This window comes from Corylus avellana, chromosome 9 (genome assembly GCF_965113065.1).
Source record: "Corylus avellana chromosome 9, dhCorAvel1.hap1.2, whole genome shotgun sequence".
Classification (NCBI taxonomy): domain Eukaryota; kingdom Viridiplantae; phylum Streptophyta; class Magnoliopsida; order Fagales; family Betulaceae; genus Corylus; species Corylus avellana.
The window spans coordinates 15577941-15598984 of NC_142498.1; the positions used below are offsets into that span (position 1 = coordinate 15577941).

A 21044-nucleotide genomic window follows, 5' to 3' on the forward strand; every position below is an offset into this window, starting at 1 on the left:
AAAAGCTTTATTAATTCTAAAACGCAATCTCAAACAGGTTCTTATCCTCTAAAGGGTGATGTGAGTTTTAAACTCATGATGGACTTTGGGACGGATTACTATTAGAAAATTTAATAGTGATTTTATTAGTCGAGTAATGCTAGAAATATGGCTTTTGTTTCCCTTTTATCCCTCCAAACAACGACGGAACTACATATAGATCACCAAAGGGGGGCCATGGCCCGAGCCCCTATGGTTTTTAAATTTTTTCTATTAAGTTATATATATAAGCTTAAAAACTAGACTTGACCCTTATCAAAATTAGGTTTAACCTTTCATTCATACTGTCCATTCAAATGAAAAATCATGGTTCTATCATTGCCTTAAAAGTGATACGTGGTTTTTAAAATCATCATTGATATTACCTTAGAGATATATATAAAACAAAAACAAAAGTCTTACTTTTAGTATTACTCTTAAAAAGTCACACCACTTTTAAAACAATAAAAATTCTAGTTATAGCATTACTCCGGTCGGGTTTCGATGGGAATTATATGGGGGTACATAGTATATAATTCTAGAATGCATGAAATATTCTTTGTCCACAATGGATATAATTAAACTTAAATTCTCTTGTTAGTTGAGATTAGCCTCGTCATCGACCGAGGTGCTAACTGTTTCTCCACGCACATGCATGCTCTCTCCATAACACCCTTAAATTAATCATAACTTCCCGAGTTAATTAATATCATCATGACCAAAAAAGTCAGATTTAAAATTTAATTCATTGATTAAATTAACGTTGGCTGTGCGACAGCATGCATGAATATTGTTGCCGACCCCAATTATATGCCCGAAATAAATTAACTCATGATGATGGCATACATATACATATATATAGTTTGATTTTCACGAATCACATATATATGGCGTGGGTTTCACCTAAGACAGCTACGAATCCTAAATGGCCACTGCCTTTTAAAGCATAATATATAAAGTCATTAGGGTTGTACTTCAAAATAGTATGGTAATCCCTCCATTTGATATTAAAAAAGTACTGGTCACGTTATGGAAATTAATTGGTAACAGGATAAATTAGGTAGAACCCGAACCTCTTTCAAACTCATGTTTGAAAATAAATTTCTCTTATATTTTTTTTTTAACACCAAATAGCCCTTAAATAGACTAAAATAAGATAATGAGATAACACCCAAATTGATTAGAACTTCATTAATAATGATAAAAATCAATCATACTTTTAATTTTAAAAATTACCTAACCCTTATTAATTAAAATCCAAATCTAAAACAATTTTTAATCCCAATTCTTAACTTGTTCTGTAACATTTGAATAATTCTAGGAGACCTATTTGTGTCCTACTAAGAGCTATTAATAATCCTTCCCTTTTCTCTTCTTGGTCTTTTGCAAATTGTATTTTTGACATTAGTGTTACTTTATCCTCCTTTCCTAGTTGGAATGCTTCGAAAGTGTCTAGATGTGCCAACTTTCGTGCACATGCTCTAGCTAAGTGGGCCGCTTCCCATCTTGTTTTTGGAAGCATTCTCATAAGGTCTCTCATTCTCTCTTCCATTGGGATTAGAGCTGGAAAAGACCCTCCCTTGTAGCCTTTTTCCCTTATTCAATTAAAAAAAAAAAAAAAAATGATGTGGCTATTAAAATCACCATTGAACTTATGATTGATCATTATTGAATTTTGATCAAATTATGATTTTAATAGCCACAACATTCTTAGCATGACACAAGTAGTCATTCTAGAATTACTCGTAACATTTCTTTCCCCTCAGAGAATCTTCCACAGATTAGTTTAACCCTTCGTAATAGGCCGTCCGGAATAAGTAAAATACAATTTTTGCTAGCACACTATAGGTAAAATAAAATATTACTATTTTACCACTTTATGGAGGAATTTGCTTGGGTGAATATAAACTGAATATTGGGAAGAAAAAAAAAATTGTAAAAGTTACTTGAGTGAACTACATGGAGAGAACCATTTTCACAATAATTTTGACTTTTCAAATTGCTTGAACTTTCCCTGTTGGAAATGATTCAGCAGTTACTTGCATCAAAGTCTTGTAATGATATGTACAACATCGATCCACAAATCTTCCTCATACTTTTTATGTATGAGAAATATGTTTTCATGTCAATGGAAGTGACAACTATACGTTCATCAAATTCCTAAATCTCGAGTTCCATGAACTTCCTGTCGAGATCGAGTCGTGCGGGGAAGAGCAGGGACTGTCACATTCATATTCTAGATCCTCAAATCCCCAACACTCCTCCTGGTCTTCTTCCTCTAGCATCTTCCACCTTTCCTTCTCCACCTCTCCCTCCATTACCTCCAGTACCTGTCAATTGGAGTCAAAATCATAAGCATGGAATTCAGTATATTACAGGGATATATACTTAATTTTACCCTTTCTCATTAAAAAAAAATTAGAATTAAATCTGGACCGTTGAAGATAAAACGGATGCAACAGCACGTGTTCTGTTCCTGGTTTTATTGCTATTTTTCATGATGAATGTGTTTCTTGTCTTATTGCTATTTATGTTTCTTTCAGCAATTGTCGTCGGATGAATGTGTTTTAGCTGGAAGATGGAGAAATTGTCGTGGCTCATTGCACTTCCAACTAAATCATTGGGACAATTATATATGAAAAAGACCTTTGAGTCGACATATTTTATAAATCTTAAAACATTTTATCCCAATAATGAGTCAAAATAGGACCCCCTTCACAGTCATTTTTTATAACAATTTATCTTAGACCACTAATCACATGGGAGTGGGACAATATATACTGTTTCTTTTAGGTTTTAGCATAAAAATTTAGGTTAGGTACGATACAACATCGGATTAATAATTAGTAAAAAAAAAAAAAAAAAACATCCATTGCATGCAGAGCCACCAACACCAAAATAAAAATTAGAAAAGAAATTAATTTTAAATAAAAATAAATACCATATCTAACTTCCACTATGCAGTACTGCTGCTGGTGAAAAGGATGTGCAAGGTGATGACAGGAAAGCCGCCACACAATTTGACAAATGAAAGCTGGATATGATATTACATGGAGTGATTTTAGGATTTTTAATATATAATTAAGGGATAAGCCCCTTGGCCAGTCAACTAAAAGGTCACTATTAGGCTCATGAAGTGTAACATAAATTCTATATTAAGAAATTATTCAGTGGGGATTTGATGAATTTATAGACAAAGTATTGGACCCCCACAGCAGTCTCACAATGTGTCAGAAAAATTAAGGGAAAGTTCCAAAACTCTTATGTGTTGTAGATGTCTCAGAAAAAACAAGCATGAAGGTTTTTAGCTACCTCACTCATTGATGGGCGCCACATTGAAGATGAGCGGATGCAAAGAGAGGCTGCAAAGGCAAGTCTTTTCAGCTGCGTTATATCATAGGCCCCTCCCAGCCTTGGATCTATCAACTCCTCTGTCTCTCCTTGCTTCAATATTGGTTTGGCCTATTCAATGCAAAATTAACAATCAATAAAAGTAAACAATGAATCTCTGTACTTGGTCTAAGTTACCCAACTCCAAAAAAATAATAATAATAACGTTTAGCAATTTACTAACTAACATTATCTTTTAAAGAAAACCCGGGAGTTCCCTAAGAAAGATGGCAATTTTGTGAATAAACAAAATGTAGGGACAAATTGTGTAAGAGTTAGCTTACCCAGCTGTGTAAGCTTTGGTAAGAACCATCCACCGGTTTCCTGCCAGAGATTATCTCCAAAAGAAAAACTCCAAAAGCAAACACATCTGTCTTCTCATCCACAATCCCATGCAAATAATACTCAGGAGCTAAGTGCCTGCGTGTAAAAAATAATTCCTTACAAATACTGAATCAAAGCTTAGATTGGAGGAGTTTTTTTGTATGGTTAAGTACCCAAATGTCCCTTCAATCGGAGCTATTGAATGATGAGTCCATTGAGATGGAAGCCATTTTGCAAGTCCAAAATCAGATATCTGTAAAAGGAAAGAAGGGAGGGTAAAACTTTTTTATAACCCATAATTTGATCAAGGAAAAGAATAATACTAAATTCTTACCTGTGGCTCAAAATCTGCAGTCAATAAAACGTTGGAGGCCTTGATGTCCCTGTGAATTATCCTTCTTTGGCAGCTGCTGTGCAAGTAATGGAGGCCTCTAGCCGTCCCAATGGCTATCTTGTGCCTTGTTTTCCAATCCAACGGTGGCAAATTCTCGTCTACAGCAGGGATTTCCAGACTATAATATAAGATTAACAAGGAAAAAAAAAATTGAAGAAAAACTTTTCTTGACCCAATAATCGATATACCATGTAGAAGAGAAGCCACTGAGCCTTTTGAGAAGAAGTGAAAAATGAGGTAAAGGCCATTGTCAACACAGCAACCTAAGAGGGATAAAACATTCGGGTGGCAGACATGACCAATTGTTCCTATTTCTGTCAGGAATTCCTTCTCCTTCCTCTCATCTGCAGAAGATTTTGACATCCTCTTCACAGCAATTTCTTCACCATTTCCCAGAGTTCCCTTGTATACCTCTGCATAGCCTCCTCTGCCAACCAAATTTTCTGACGCCGACATAACAGAGTATAATTTTCAAGACAAGAACCAAAAATTTAATTTTTTACAAAAATTTTAAAAGATTATGAAGAAAAACCTGAACTAAAACCATTGGTGGCATCAAAAATTTCTGCATAGGAGAAGCATTTCCAAGTGGGTCTCTGAGCAGGCTCTGCAGCATTCTTGAAGGTATTTTTGTTGTCTTCTACGGTAGGGCCATCTGGGTTTCGAATTTCTCCTTCAAAACTGCGTCGTTTCAATGAGAAGAGCCGCTTGAAGCTGTCGGTCCGGATATATTTCATTGTACTAACAAAATCTTGGACTGCAAAATCTGCTTCATGCGGAGCACGAAGATCCCTGCATCTGAAACAGAACAGAAACTGAAACGGACTGACACAGAGACTGGAGAGGCAGAGTCAAAGGTTTGTTGTAAAATGTTGTCGGAGAGAAATGAAGTGGGGGATTGTAATTGCACACACGGATCCGTTATAGAGGGGCTAAAAAGAGATCTCCGATATAGTCACGGATTTTCATTAAAAAGGGAACCAAAGATTAACATGGGAGCAAACAGATCAGCGGAGGGAAAAGATTGGGAGCGTTCTGGTGGGGTAAAAGGTGGGTCTATAATGTGGGTCAATTCATCTACTCTCCAATCAATAGAACGGTCCCATACATTTGGGTGATAAAAAAAAGAACAAATGAAAATGGGTATGCTTTGGCTGTTATATGAGAGAGAACATTTTTGCAATTCTAATGATTACATAAATGATAAAGGCTGAGGCTGAACTCAGCCATAGGAGCTTCACTTCAACAGTTCGAACAATTCTAAAAACTTAGGAAGAAAAGTTGACCTAACACCCTCAAATTACCAATAATGTCTTTTTTTAAACTAACAAAAAAAATTTGTCAATATCCTTTTAATAAACGAAAATATTTGAAATAAAAAATTTTAAAAATAAAAGGAAAAACTTCATTTTATACTTTTGAAATGCCGTGCATTTTAAGAAAGACTCTCAAAATTCAAAAGCTTTCAATTTCAATGAATTTACCCCCTCCATTAGTTTTAACCGTTAACTTCTAACAGAAATGCCTAAAAAGATTAAATTACCCTTTGATTTTCGTTTAAAAAAAACAAAAACAAAAAAGACGAAAAAAATGGGTCCAAGGTGACCCTACCGTGGGTCAAAAATTTTTTTAATAACTTTATTTTTTAAAAATTTTTAATTTGAAATTATGGATAAATTTGAAATTTTATTAAAAAAAAAAAAAAAAAAGTCAAGGATATAAACGTCATTTTATCATTTTTAATGTTTAAAATCTGACGAAGTGGGTAAATTGATTGAAGTTTAAAGTACAATTGTGCAAATTGAGAGTTTTTAAATTTTGTGAGGTCTTCTCAAAATGCACGATAGTTCATGAGTCTAAAGTGAAGTTTTTCTAAAATAAAAAGACCAAGGGTAGCTTGACCACCTCCAAAGCTATGAGGGACCCTATAACACCCCGATCCCATATTGGAAAGATGAGAAGAAACCCACATAAAGTGTCTGGTTTATAAAGATAGTTATAGGTGCTAAGTCTCACATTGCCTAGTTACTAGGTGAAACTGAGCTATATAATGAATTCTAAGAAAGTTCCAAATTGATTCATCATTTTGGGGTAATAGCACAAATGTGGCTAGCGCTTTTTCTTGGGTCGTTATAGACCCCATCTGCCCAGCCGAGAGTGGCAGAACCACTCCATAACCCTTGAGGGTAATTTGGCTACCTTTCAATATATATATATATAGGAAAATGCTAGGTGTTCTTCTAGTGTTTTTCTGGTGTTCTCCCAACTATGATGTGACTTTTAAAATTATCGTTAAATTTGATATTATCATTATTAACTTTTAATCTATTTGTGATTTTAAAAGCTATATCACAGTTGAGAAGATACCAAAAGAACATTAGAAGAACACCTAACATTATATATATATATATATATATATATATGTGTGTGTGTGTGTGTGTGTGGGGGGCGGGGGGGAGTGGAAATCGGCAATATTATTTGGTATCACCTCGATGACCACATCGTAGGGCCTCTGGATCATTCAGCATTCTCTCAACATCTCTAGTAACAAAATAAATAGCTACACCCTTTCTCCCAAACTGTCCTATACGATGAAGGTAATTTTCTGGTTGAGTCAGCAAATCAAATTTTAAGAATAGGGAGACCTGTTGCACATCAATACCACGAGCCAAGTGATCTGTGGTGATGAAAACTAGTTTATTTGACAACTTGCTCGATACCTGCTCGTTTAAACTTGATTCATGAATGAAAAACCCGTTTGTGACTGTAGAAACTCATTTGATTATTAAGTGACACACCTTTTTCTGTTGTGCTGAAAGTGAGGGTGCACTTAGCTTGCACAATCTCAAGTTGCACCTCACTCTCCAACCTCTGCCACTCGCTCCCTGAGAAGTCTCACATCTACAACTACTTCAAGCTTTGCTCTGCCACCAACGGCTTCCATCCCAGAACCTACACCTCCACCCCCTCCACCCACTTCTGGTGGTGCACTCTATAAGGTAAAAAAGCCATTGTTTTCCAGAGTAAGTTCCACCACAAGATCCAGAGGCCTCAGCTCAAGCAATGCCTTGGTATTATCTGTCGTGGCAACCACCTCAATGTCGTCAAGCTCCTCAGTGCTCCCATCTCCGGCGACCACATTTTCCTCATCTACAAGTTCATTGATGTCACAAACCTCGTAGCTTGTTTGCGGAACCTAGAAACCCCAACTACTCAGTGCTCTCCTCATGGATCTCCATAATGCAAATCGCCATGGATTTGGCGCACGGGCTCGATTACATTCAGAAAAACACTGCCCTAAACATGAGCTTAGTGCACAAAGACAATGACAAAAGAGTGTATGAGAGTTGATCATAAATGAAAAGAGAAATGCTATTGGATTAATATTTTTCCTATATTTGGCCCATCTCGGTTATCTCACCTTACAAATCAACCATTAGATTTGTAAACTTATGTGGACCACACATAAGTCAACGGTAGATCTCTCAAATCTAATGGTTGATCTATTAAATTTGTAGGAGAATATAGACAAAATATGAAGAATTTATTGACTCTTGGCATTTCTAAAGAGATTATATATATAAGTAAAATTAATATTTTAATGATATAGGGAAAGATTAAGAAAAGCTATTGTAACGTATATTTGAATAGAGAAACAAAAAGTAATTTAATTGCTTGAATTTAAAGAAAAAGTAAGAAAAAATGTTGCTGGTGCTCAAACAAAGCAAATGACAAGGTTCTCTCCAAAGGGCTAATTAGCATATTTTACCTTTTAATTTTTTAGAGATAGTGCTTTTTTTAAAAAAAAAAATTATAATAGTTACAAAGGAAAAATTATACTTTTTTTTTTTAAAAAAAATAGTTCAATCGCATTCATTGATAAACGAGCATGAAGCTCAAACAACACAGAACAAAGCTCTAAAACAACCATAGCCAAAGCTATGATGTTACAAGCGTTAAAGGTGACGTATTACATTCTAGACTCATACAAAATCTGCTAACCTATGACTAATTTCAAATTAAACAACATATCTGCGTCAAATAGACTCAAACCAATTTATAGATAGCTCTTATTCTTCGGCATTGAGGGTAGAAAATCTCAAGCCAAAACTCATCCTCCTCGACCCGAAAGCCAAGATAACGTTCACATCTACAACCCAAAGGTCTAGAACAAATCAATTACCTTGAAGGGTATCAGGTGGGCAGATCGAGAGAGAGGATCGATCATTATTACAAGCAAAAAACAAAACCGATACAAAGAAACAAAACAAAACAGAAAGAACAAAAAAAAAAAAAAAAAGGAAAGTCAAACAAAATTATAGGGAAATAACCAACAAAAAAAAAGCACACTACGAGGATGACAGCAATTGGAAAGAAGAGTCGATCACGCGCTCGCCAGAAACCAAAACCAGAAGGGGCATTGGAAGCTCATCGCGGTGGGGGGCGCGAGAAAAAGGCCCAGCAAAGGACTATGGGCGGCAATGCAGGCGTGGAGGAGATCGGCGGCACACTCAAACGGAGGGAGAAGTTTGAGTGAAACCCCGTGAGCAACATCCACAAAGAGTACCTAAACAAGTATAAACAACAAAAGCAAAAACAGAAAGAAACAAACACAAACTCTAAAAAAAAACCAAGAAAATGAGAGAATACAAGAAAATAAAACAAAGAAACAAGAAACACAAAACAGAAACCACGTCGAGGAGGAAGGTTGCCAAGGAAAAATGGCCAGAACGTGAAGAACTCGGATGGAGCCGAAGAGTACAGGCGGAAGGGTGAGTGACGAAGTGGGTTTGGCAAGGGCAAAAGATCCGGCAAAGAATGGCCAATCCAAAAGCCTAGAGCAAAAAAAGGGGATCAAAGGAGGGGGAAGCGGCAGAGAAGAAGGCAAAGGAAAAAAATTGCCCAAAGAGGTTGGGACATCAGATAAATAGGTTAACTCACCAGGAGAAAGAGGGTGATGGGAGGGGAGGGGGGTTGGAGGGGGAGAACAAAGGTTCTTTCTCTCTGACGACACTCTATACTAGAGATGAAACCCTAGCAGAGAGGGGAGGGGAAAAACGTGAGGAGGTTGATATTCAAATATTAGAAGATGATGAAATAATACAGGAAAAATTATACTTGAGAGTAGGGATGGTCCGGATGGAACTACAAATTAAGGGCGGAATAAAAAATTTTGTGCGAGGGTCCAAAATTATGTAAATAAATAAATATGTAGATCTATGTGGGTGCGGCCCGCGCACACGAATCTTACATTTTGGCATTTTGCCAACTTCTTCTTCTTTTTGTAATTAAGGAGACAATAGGATATATTTGTGGAGCTTATTTCTCTAGATGCTTTTTTTATCGTGAAAATAAAAAACAAAGAAAATTAGACACATTTATAATAGTGAGTAATGGAGTCTTTTTTTCTTTTTCAAGTAAATACAAAATCTTAAATATAGAGACGTAGTATGTTGCAGTTCGTGAACCCATGACCCACGAGAGTAGGGGTGGGTACGGATCGGATTGGGTCGGATATCGACCGTTTTTGCTACCCAATTTGTGCCTTACGAGTTTAAAAAGCCTACCTGTAATCCAGAGACAATTAATCCTATCTGCTGGGTTTCGGGTTTTGCGAGGCGGGTATTTCTGGGCATGGCTTATTTTTCTTGGTTTTTTTTTAAAAAAATTCATTTTTTTTTTTTTTTTTTTTCATTTGAGAGCGAGAGAGAGAGAGAGATCCGAAGATGAAGAGAGAGAGCGAAACAACGACAAAGAGAGAGTGCGAGACAGAGACATAGAGAGAGCAAGACAGAGCAGAGTAGTGAGAGAGAGAGCAAGAGGCGAGAGAGAGAAAAGAGAGGGTGGAGGCGGCTCAAAGAAGAGAAGAAAACTAGAACTAGGGTTTTTTTTCTTTTATTTGCTGATAAGCGGGGCGGAGCAGGTACTCGCGCCCCAAAATTTTTTCTACTCGAAATACGTTCCGTCCTGCACGGATTGAAAGCAATTCAACCCATATCCACAAAAAACAATCTAAATCTAGGCGGGCAGGCTAGATCGAGGCAGATCGGAGCAGGTTTGCGGGATGAGCGTGTTTTTGCCCATCCATACACGAGAGGGTTACACCTCCTCAGGACCAAATCGGCAACAAAACTGCCTCTTATTTCATAATTTTTTAATTATGAAAAGATAAATGATGAAATTTATTTTATTTTTAATCATTTTCATAACCATTGAATTTATATAGAGTCCATAAATTTAATGGTTAATATATTAAATTTATAGAATAAGATAAGTACTTTCATCCTTAAAAAAATCCTGGGTTTTCTAGATACGAAACAGTATTTTAATTTTAGAGGTGTATTAATTTTATTTGATAAAACACATTACACATCTATACAAAACAAAATTTAAATTATAAAAGATGGAATCAAAAACCCCTACCACCACCACGCACCATGAGCGAACGCGACCGCGACCGCGACCGCGACAGAGACAGAGACAGAGAGAAACGACGAGACAAGGAGGAGCGGGACCGAGAGCGCAGCCGCGTCAAGAGATCTCGTACGCCCGAGCGCAGCCGACCCTCCCGGCACACCCGTTCCCGCACGCGCTCCCCCGATCGGTACCGCTCACGCACCCCGGACGACCGCTCCAATAGGCGCAGCCACCGCCACATCCACCACCGTTCCCCTTCGCCCAAGCGCAGCCGCCGACGCAGCCACTCCACCGACGACAAGGAGCACCAGAAGGCCGTCGCCGACTTTGTGGACGGAATCGCAAAAGAACAACAGCAGCAACAACAAAAGCATAAGAGCAAGGACGGGGTTAATGGTGCAGGAGGAGAAGAGGGACAGGTGGAGGAGGGTGTGGACGAGGACGAGCTTGAGATGATGAAGAAGTTTGGGATCCCCACCGGATTCGATTCCACCAAGGGCAAGCCGGTGCTCGGAGCCGACGTGAGCGGCATCAGAGCCGTCACAAAGCGCCAGCCCAGGCAGTATATGAACCGCCGCGGCGGCTTTAATCGTCCGTTGCCGGCCGAGCGCAACCGCTGATATTGGGAGTATGCCTCTTTTACTCTTCAATTTCTTGCTCTTTTTTTGTTTTTGTTTTATTTGCTGTACGTTGGATTTTCGAGTATGTGGGACTTTGTGCCCTAGGGTTTAATAGTTTCGTAACTATTTGAATTCCTACGCAATTGAGTGATTATTAGAGCTTGAGCTTCTTTTTTTTTCCTTTGAGCTGCTTTGACTGAGGTAGTGGTTGGTTCTTTTTAAAAGCATTGCTCGACTCCTTGAATAAATTGTGATGTATGATTTCAAATGTACATGCGTTTTTAAGAGATAATTGATCAGTACAAACAAACGCACTAATGTTTAAATTTACATGTAAATTGTAATTTTATAAGGGTATATACTAGGTTTAGCATTTACATTGCAGTATGATGTTGGAATTAGCATAACATTGTAGTTTTGGCTAAGATTTTTTGAATGTCAACAACATGCCTTTTTCCATTTCTGGAGGGGTCCCTTGTGAACCCGAGAGTCTATGCCTACCAGATGTTCTGGAAGGTTCTGTGAATGGCTTTGGTAGAGTAGTGTGCAAGTTTTTTTGAGGGAAGCATCACAGTCATCCCTGAGCCCATCAGTCCAGTGATTGTGGTTTCTTCTGAAAGCAAAGAGGGTGCTCTCTGTGTCGCCTCTATGAGTTCCGCTTTCAACTCAACCCCCGTGTGAGTCCAGTCCATATCTCCTCAGTTCCGTTGGAGGAGTTTGGGCTTTCTCAAGAGTCTATGGCTCCAATGATGATTCTGATAGGCATTATTTGTGGGAGGAGTTGTCAGGGGTCTTCAGAATGTGGGAAGTTCCTTAGTGCATCGGAGGAGATTTCAATGTTACCTTTTTCCCAAACGAAAGGGTTGGGGTGTCTCCATTAACCTCTACAAATGTGGGAATTCTTAAATTTCATTTCAGAGTAGGGGTTGATGGATATTCTGTTGGCTGGAGGTTCTTTCACATGGTCTCATAATCAAGACCAAACCCCACATCCCCCCCCCCCCCCCCCCCCTCCTCTTCTACGTCCAGGATTGATAGATTCCTTGTCTCTCCACATTGGAATAGCATTTCCCATACTTGATCTAGCGCTGTCTTCTTTGCCCCTTATCAGATCATTTTCCCATATTGCTTGATAGTGGAGGTATGTCCAGAGGATCATGCTCATTTAAATTTGAGAACATATGGCTAAAGCTTTTGTAGATATGGTGAAACAATGGTGGGATTAATATCAGTTCTTTGGCACTCCCTGTTTTGTTTTTGCTAATAAAGTAAAACAACTGAAGTTTGACTTGATACACTGGAATAAGGAAGTCTTTAAAAATATAGAGGAGAGTAAGAAGTCCTTATTAGAGGAGATCTAGGTTCTTGATTGTTTAGAAGAGAGATTTATGGTAGAAGAGGTGAGAGTCAGGAGGGCTAAGGTAAAAACAAATTTGGAGAATGTTGCTTTATGCAAGGTCAGCTGGAGGTAGAAGTCTAGGGCGACCTGATTAAAAGAAGGGGATCATAACACTAGATTTTTCCATTGTCTTGCCAATTCTCACAGCTAAAACAACTTTATCTCTAGTCTTTGCATTGACGGTAGTGTTACTTTCGATCAAGAAGCGATCAAAGATACAATCACTCAATACTTCAAGAATCTTTTTACCAAAGCAGCTACTTGGCGCCAAATTAGATGGCTTGGAGTTCCCTTGTTTAGATTCTGCAAAAGCGGATTGGTTGGAGAGACCATTTCAAGAGGAGGAAGTTCTTCAGGCATCAGTTAGTATGGATGGCGACAAAGCACCGAGTCCTGACAACTTCACTATTGCTTTTTCTTCGATCTAGTTAGGCTGTAGTATATGTTCCTAACTTCTCCTTATTGGATCCTGGAGATTTGTTTAATTTTTAGATATATAAGGCGATTGTCTCTTTTGTATACTTTTCGTGTACGAGGGTTTTGCCCTTTTCTTTCAATAAAATTACTATTCATTAAAAAAAAGAAAAAAAATCAAAACTTAAACCATTGTATCACTATTACTACATCTCATCCCATTAAAACTTAAACAATTAACATTAGCCTTAACATAAGAAAGCGTTCTGAAACATAAAAGAACTAATATGCTACAAGCACTTATTAATCCTCTTCTAGGTGAAAGCTTCTGACTCTAGATTCCCCAGCCATCATCTGAGTTGTTTTTAAAACATAAAAAACAAAGGGCGAGTCGAATACTCAATAAGTAGATACATTATATAGTAATTGAAGTTGGAAACATTTTTCATTATGAAAACATCATAAGGCACAAGTAAAACATTCACACATATTATAAACATTATTTTTCTTTAATTTCTTGAATGGCCGACACACAATTATGTCTTGTGTATAAGGGTTGGCGATGACAAAGATCTCAACTCCACTCTCGTGGCCACAAGTGAAGCCACGCCTAATATATGGACATAACTCGATAAACGAGGCACTCGAGTGAGCCTTTCTCGGTAGACCATGTGAGATGGTTGTCCATGCCCATTTGCTTTGATAACATCGCACATCATTTCATATAGCCGAAAAACAATTTAAAACCTTTCATGTATTCATACAATTGTTTTCTTTTTTCTTTCCTTTCATTCACTTTTTATCAAGTATCATAACATAGCGGAAGCATGCGCATAGAATCATTTGCATTTAAACCCTTTATTAACATATAGTATTGGATGCATAATAGGGGTTACCAAAAAAAAAAAAAAAAGAAGCCAACATTATATCGTATAGCTTGAAGACAATTTTAAGAAAAACATTGCATCGACATTGTGAAGAAAGTAATGCACTATCTTATATAATTACCTCGTTCTTAGCTTCAAGAATTTCAACACATCTCACTTAGCAACCTTAATATATAGATATCACCATAATCTTCCCTGTTGCAATTGTCATCAAGTGGTGTGCTACCTGCATTTCTAGTCATTATAGATATCACCATAATCTTGTTCGTATCACAAATATTCAAGTATGGTAATAGAACAAAAGGAAAGATTGACCGACGGTAAAATCCACTTGGTTTCCAGGCATCAGAAATCTTGTGTATGAAGGCCAACTTTTGCAAAGAATTCACTTTGAACTCGCTAATTTGCAGATGGGAGGGAACTATGCCCTGCTATGCATTGACTCCTATATCTCAGGCCTTGCTCAAGGTGGAGCTATGGAAAATTAACCCTATTGGTGCTTCTTGTTCACCAACCTATTTGTTCTATTTGTCAATCGCTGGACTAGAAGTTTGGCTTGGTTCTTGATGTTTCATTATTCTCTTGCTGTTTCCTTTGTGAATCTCAAGACTAGAGGCTTGGTATATTCTGGATGATTGTATTATTCCTTTGGTTTTCAGTGGAGGCTATCCTAGTGGGACAAGGTAGAGTTAAAACAAGTCTTGATATATATGTCATTATATGTACCATTGAACCCACAGGAAAGTGAAGATGATTCATTAATATCAAGTACTTTATTATCGAAGGCATGCTCTCTCTTGTTTGATTCTATCTTTCTCTCTCTTCCTCCCCCTTCTCTTTCTTCTTCTTTTCTGGCTGTATATCACTATTCTCTGCGCTATACACATCTTCCAAGATGTCTTTTTATTAATCCTAGACCTAAATTCCACAACCCTCTTCCTAGATCTTTAAAACCCTTAAAACTTTCCTTAACCTGTAGCCAGCAAGTAACCCATTAAATCTAACCTGAAACCCTTCAAATAGGCTGCGGTCTAGAAACCATAATATACATTCTTATAGAACTCCAGGCCCTTTAACCGCCAGATTTCCTGACCTTAGCCCAACATTTAGGAATGCATGAGTAGGTTATCAAATCTGTAAAAAGTCACCGAGTATGGAAGAGTGTGGTGTTTGCCCAAATTTGACATGTAATGACTTTGCCTATTTCCGTTTTTAGTATATTTTGGTATTACATGTTAAGGATGTGGAGTCATTAAGGGCATGAAAGTGTGGAATGTTATCATGGTCGAGCTAAAATTAGTAAAATCGAGTATCTTTGGAAGTGGGTAGACTCTTCAAAAGCGATGCTGTGTATCTTCTGCTGTTCATACAATTTTTTTTATGTCATATGTTTGTAGAAGCTTTGGTGTGGGGTGTATGTTTACTGTGTTTCTAAAAAGTTTTTAGGTTGATTTGTGTTCTTCAAAATTCTTGTTTCTGGAATTGAGACAAGCTGAGAAACATTTATGGGTCTTCAATTAAACATCACTTTTGTTCTCTTTCCAGATGGGTAGTTTAGTCTTGCAAGAATTGATCAGGTGCCAACTTGGATTCTTGGAGCCCACGGTTAGGACTGAAGCGACTGAGGCCATGTAAGACTTTTCATTTTTTTTTTTTTTTTTTTTTTTTTGGTATTGAGCATCTGGTGACTGCTTTCTTGAGACTCTGATTATTGTATTTTATTTTTCTATATATTGTTGGTAGTGATTAAATGGCTGGCCTCATATATTATTATATCGGGGATTACTCGTATGGTCCCTCTGAGATGTCGTGTGCTGTATGCAATGAGATGATCCTAGCATCTAATCTGTGGACTTCTTGACTAGTCAATTTATTCAAGTCCTTGGCTACTTGGCCATATCTTGTGAGAGTGCAATGTTTCGAGGACCCAATATGTTTTTTTTTGTCAAGACAGCTATGCTTTCTTTTATCACAAATGGATGAGAACACACACAGATGGATATCATGTGTAAATGTGTTTGTTTTGCTTGTATTTCTGTTCTCCGGTCAAGTATGCATTTTTGCGTGTGTTTCTTTTGGGCATTAATTTTGATGTTTGATAGAAGAGGGAGCCGACTTGCTTTACAGTTCAGACATAGCAGAGTGGGATTGAGGTGGTTGTGGTACACCGATGGTGGGGTTGGTTACTTACCATGCATGTGGGAATGTTCCAGAGCCATATGTTTGTTTATTTATGTTATTGGGTTAATTACCTTTTCTCCTCCTCAACTATTACCACTCATTTACACATGGTCTAAACGAGTTACTACATATCACACTCAACCGCTTTAAATTATCATTCCTAAGTTCAAAAACTAAATTTACTTGAATACTCTTAGAGTTTAAAAATAAATAAAGGAAAATTTCCAAAATTAAAAATTAAAAATAAATAAATAAAAAAATAAAGTAAAGAATTTATAAAAAAAAAAAAAAAAAATTAAAAAAAGGAAGTATTCTGTGACCCGGGTTTGATCCCCGCGAATGATGCTTTTTTTTTTTTTTTTTTTTTTTTAAAAAAAAAAAGTACAAATTTGGTACTTCTTTTTTGGGGGGGCGCATAGAATCTGGGGAAGCAACCGCCAGCCCATTGCCCACTTCTTTTCTTCCTTCTTTTTCCCCTCCCCTGCTGATGCTACCCACTCCCCTTTTCTTCTCCTTCTTCCATCTTCTTCTCTTTCTCTATTTAATCCCCTTTACAGAGACAAAAACAGAGTGAGAAAGAGAGAGGCAGGGAGAAAGAGGGGGGGATTTCGAGAGATTGAGGGAGAGCGTGAGTGATTGACGAGAGGGAGGGGCTGGGCGAGACAGAAAGGGGTGAGAGCGCATAGAATATTTGCATAATCTACACTCCATTTCCTACGTGATTTTTGAAAGAGAAGATTGTTATGCTTCTCTTTGGAAGAAAAGAACTTACGATCGTTTGGGTCTCCATTTAGCAAGAACATCTTAGAAGGAAGTATGGAAGTTTACAGTACAGAGTTCTTGGTGGTGGCTACTAGCGAGAACTGTGGAGGTTTTAAACAAAGCATTTGATTTGTTTGGGAAAAAAAGCTTGTTCATTTAGGTGGAAAGAATCAAGAATTTGTTTAAGCCAGTGGCTCGTCCTCTCTGCAATCTGCAGAGTAGAATTCTCCCTAGTTTTTCTACAAAACTAGTTGTCGCACATTGCTCAGTTAAAGCAAACTCTCAACATTTATTATCTATAAATAGGATGGGTTAGCCAGAAGCAAACACACAACTTGGTGCAAGCTCATGTCCAATCTAGCTGGCTTTTTAGATGTGTTAGTTTATTAAAGTTTAAAATTTATCTAAGCAAGCTTTTTGGCCCATGTGCAAGCTAGCTGGCTACTTGTGAGTTCATGCTTGCACAAGGAACTTCCCTTGATGAGTTTAGCGAAGCCCAATTTTTTTTTTTTTTTTTTAAAAAAAAAAAAAACCGGTTAACCTTTAACCAGTTTAATTAACCGCTAACCAGGCGGTTAATGGAGGCGATTAGTAAATTTTACTAACCGCCTTTTCCCTCCTAGTCATGCCTTTTAGGTTGGCCAATGCACCTACTATCTTTATGGACATATGAACAAAGTGTTCCAAAATTATTTGTATTGGTTTGTGGTGGTGTTCATCAATGACAACCTAGTGTGAATGGTGTTGTAAGTGCTCTAGGAGAAGAGCTTATAGGCAAAGCTAAGAAATGTGAATTTTGGTTTGAAAAGTTTCATTATGTTAGGACATTTTTCAGTTTAACAGTTTTCGATTGGTGTGATTTGCACATGCTTAGTGTTCTTTGAAACGTCCTTGATTTTTAATCTTTGCGCTACTACAAGACAATAACCAATTAAGAGAATTCATCGGCCGGTTTCACTCCGATGTCTAAGTCAGTCTTTCAAGAAGAGCATGCTCATTGCACAATATTTCAGTCTAGGGTTTATACCAGGAATAGGGGCAAGGCTGGCTCAATGTATTTTGGGGCCTTAGACAAAACTTTGAAATTGGGCCTAAATTTATTTATTTTTTCTTTTTTTTTAAAGTAACAAATTTTTTGATTTTTTTGGGTCAATTTTTTTTTTTTTTTTAAAAAAAGTATATATATATAGTTAAAAATTCTTCTTCTCGCTTTTTGAGATGCAAAATTTCTGATTAAGTTTTTATATTCAAGATTTTCTAACATCTTTTTTTAAATTGATAATATGGCTAATCCATTCAATCTCTCTTGTGACATTGTTGATCTTAGGTAGGATTTTATCAATTTTAATTTTGAAAAACTTCTTTCTGCACAAGCAACTATAGCAGGTATTGTCAATAAAATTCTATAAGTAATACATGCATTTGGAAAAAAATCAAGTCTTTTTATATAATTTAATGTCAATTTGAGCACTTTCTTCTATTTGTAAAATTTCTTTTAAAACTTTTAGTTCTGAAAATAAATCTAAACCATCAAGATCATGTTTTAGGAAACCTTCTAGATTAAGACATTTATTTTGCAAACCATCATCATCTAGTGATTTTAATTTCTTAAAATTAAATCAAAAATCAAAAATATTTTCGTATATTTGAAATTTTTAAAAGCTACTTTGAATCGAAAAAATAGCTTGATCTACTATATATAAGAAGTAATCAATTCTAAAAAAATTCTTCAGCAGCTTGTGTTGTCTCGTCATTAGTATTCTCATCAAACTGTTTCTTTCTACGAATTACACGTTTTTCACAAAAAAACAGTTTCTATTTCCATTATGGTTGCAATTTCTTTAGATGAAATCATAGCCGATGCAAATCCAGTTTCTCTATAAGTTTTAAAATAGGAAATAAGATTTTATTGATCTATAGCAACATCAATATGCATATCTTTCAATTGTAAAGTTTTACTAACAGTATTAACAGCAAATAAAATATCATACCAAATAGTCATACTCAATAAGAATTAAAAACTTTTAATCTCATAGGTTGTTAAACAATTAGCTTCACTTTTTGTTTTAGGATCTTCACTTGTTTTTGCTAATTGTAGTAGAGCCTCTCTTATTTGTGGAGTTTGAAATTTTATTGCTTTTATACTTTCAATCCGACTTTCTCAACGTGTTTGTGATAATGGCTTAAGAGTTAAACTTGACACATTATTTAGTAATATTTTCCATCGTTTTGTAGATGATGAAAACAAAGTATATATACGTTTTGCAATTCCAAAAAAAGTATAACTTTAGGACATGAATTAGCAATATCACATAGTACAAGATTAAGACTATGACAACCACAAGGTATGTAAAATGCTTTAGGATTTATATATAATAGTCTTTTTTGCACCCATCGTTCTTTTCCCTTCATATTAGATCGATTATCATAGCCTTGTCCTCGTATATCACTAATGTTAAGATCAATTTTTTGATTAACCCAATCATTTCAATAAAAAGACCTTCTCCAGTAGTATCATCTATTGTTATAAATTCTACAAAATGTTCTTCTATTTTTATTGGATTTTCTAAAATATTAACACATCTTAGAATGAGAAACATTTGTTCTTGATGACTTGCATCCGGGGTACAATAAAGTATAATTGAAAAATATTTTGCTTCTCTTACTTTTTTAATAATACTCCCTTTTACTTATGTTGCTAACAAATGTATCAATTCATTTCGTATATTATGTCCAAGATAATGATTATGAATTTTTCCATCTTTAATACGACGAATATGCTTTTGCATTACTGTGTCAAATTTTGCAATCATTTCAATTAAACTTAAAAAATTTCCATTATTTGCTTGGTAAATCTTTTCATTTTGTCCTCTAAAATGCCAAATTATTCTTACCAAGATTCTTTACTACAGCAATAATTCTCAATAATACTCTTTTCCAATGATCTTTTTCTTTGTTAAGTTGTTCTTGGACATTTTTATCAATTGTTTTATTTTTTAGCAATCTCATTTCTAAATCAATCCAGTCATTCATGTTAGTAATATGTTCATTGGTTGTTTAATGACTTTTTAGTTTAGCACTAAGATTTTTCCAGTCATTAATTCATTCATTAGCTAGTTGCATTCTATTAGGTTTTGAATTAAACAACTTGCAACAAAAACAAAATACTCTATCTACATCTTTTGAATAGACTAGCCATTTTCTATTATGTTGCTCTCCATTTGATAATTTTTGTTTATAATATGTATTAGAAAAATGCCTAGAGTTCTCATCTTTAGGAAAATCTATAGTATTGTATCTTATTGGACCATTTTTTTACTAACAAATCCCTTAATTTTGCATCAATATTTTTCCATTGGCTTGGGTCATAAATATTTGTAGCAATAGAGTTAGATACATCAATAATATTTTCATTATCTTCTAATTCTTTTTGATGAGTTTCTTTCATTTATGAGTTTTTCACCTAAATTATCCTCAATATTTTGTTTATTGCTAATAACAAATTTATTTAGAGCTCCTATTTGTGATTCAGTCAATTTGTCTACTTTTCTCATCTTTATTTATTTTTTTAATTTTTTAAGTTTTTCATATCCAAATGCATATTTTCTAGTAGACATGTTTAATTAAAAATACTAACAAATTAAACAAATATGATTTATCAAAAAAAAAAATTATGACTATAATAAAATAAATCACAAAAATAAAACAATAAAACCTGATTTGGCAAAGGAATTATGAAGCAGTTCTTGGAGACAGGACAAGCGACTCGGAGAAGAAGAGAAAATTAGCACTTAGCAGATGAGATAGGCAGGGAAGAGAAACTCAAGAAAGGGCAAGCAAAAATGAGAGGTAGAGTAGCAGATAGAGAAATTCTGGTATTTAAAATGCCTATGGTACGCTTACTAGGCTGGCAGCCAGCATTATACTCGAGTCTATATTTTTGGTTGTTGGCTTTCCCTAGATAATAAATAGGAAATAAATCAATAATATTTTATTTGTAATGATTAGATTTTCTCACCAAAAACAAAGAAATTCCATAAAGAGCATAATGTAGGCGTGTGGGCGTTAGGTGCCTAAGGCTTTAGGCATGTAAGCCTTTAAGGCTTTGTCCCTTTTCTATTTATTATTATTTTTTTCTTGAATTATTTTTAGAATTTATAATGAGCTTATTAATTGAGGCCTTAAATTTTAATGAAAATTTTTTTTGGGCCCTATTAAAAAAAAATTGGGCATTCAGG

General features: G+C 35.9%; 2 protein-coding genes across 3 annotated transcripts; one reads left to right on the forward strand and one right to left on the reverse strand.

The window, feature by feature from the left end:
* Positions 1 to 2002: 2002 nt before the first annotated feature.
* Positions 2003 to 5263, reverse strand: LOC132189567 (Protein kinase superfamily protein). Its single transcript, XM_059604310.2, has 7 exons — positions 4659 to 5263; positions 4315 to 4569; positions 4067 to 4224; positions 3906 to 3985; positions 3693 to 3828; positions 3331 to 3480; positions 2003 to 2348 (listed from the first exon to the last, which is right to left on the reverse strand). The coding sequence occupies exons 1-7, from the start codon at positions 4861 to 4863 to the stop codon at positions 2160 to 2162; spliced, it is 1173 nt and encodes a 390-aa protein (XP_059460293.2). The 5' UTR covers positions 4864 to 5263; the 3' UTR covers positions 2003 to 2159.
* A 5281-nt stretch (positions 5264 to 10544) lies between these two features.
* On the forward strand, positions 10545 to 15895 carry LOC132189846 (U4/U6.U5 small nuclear ribonucleoprotein). 2 transcript variants are annotated; one of them, XR_009441071.2, is made up of 3 exons: positions 10545 to 11171; positions 15409 to 15494; positions 15607 to 15895. XR_009441071.2 is itself a non-coding variant. In XM_059604660.2 (2 exons), the coding sequence occupies exon 1, from the start codon at positions 10564 to 10566 to the stop codon at positions 11161 to 11163; it is 600 nt and encodes a 199-aa protein (XP_059460643.2). In that variant the 5' UTR covers positions 10545 to 10563; the 3' UTR covers positions 11164 to 11171; positions 15409 to 15895. The 2 variants fall into 2 exon arrangements, 1 of the variants encoding a protein (XP_059460643.2); XM_059604660.2 differs by having other exon boundaries at positions 15409 to 15895.
* The last annotated feature ends 5149 nt before the right edge of the window (positions 15896 to 21044 follow it).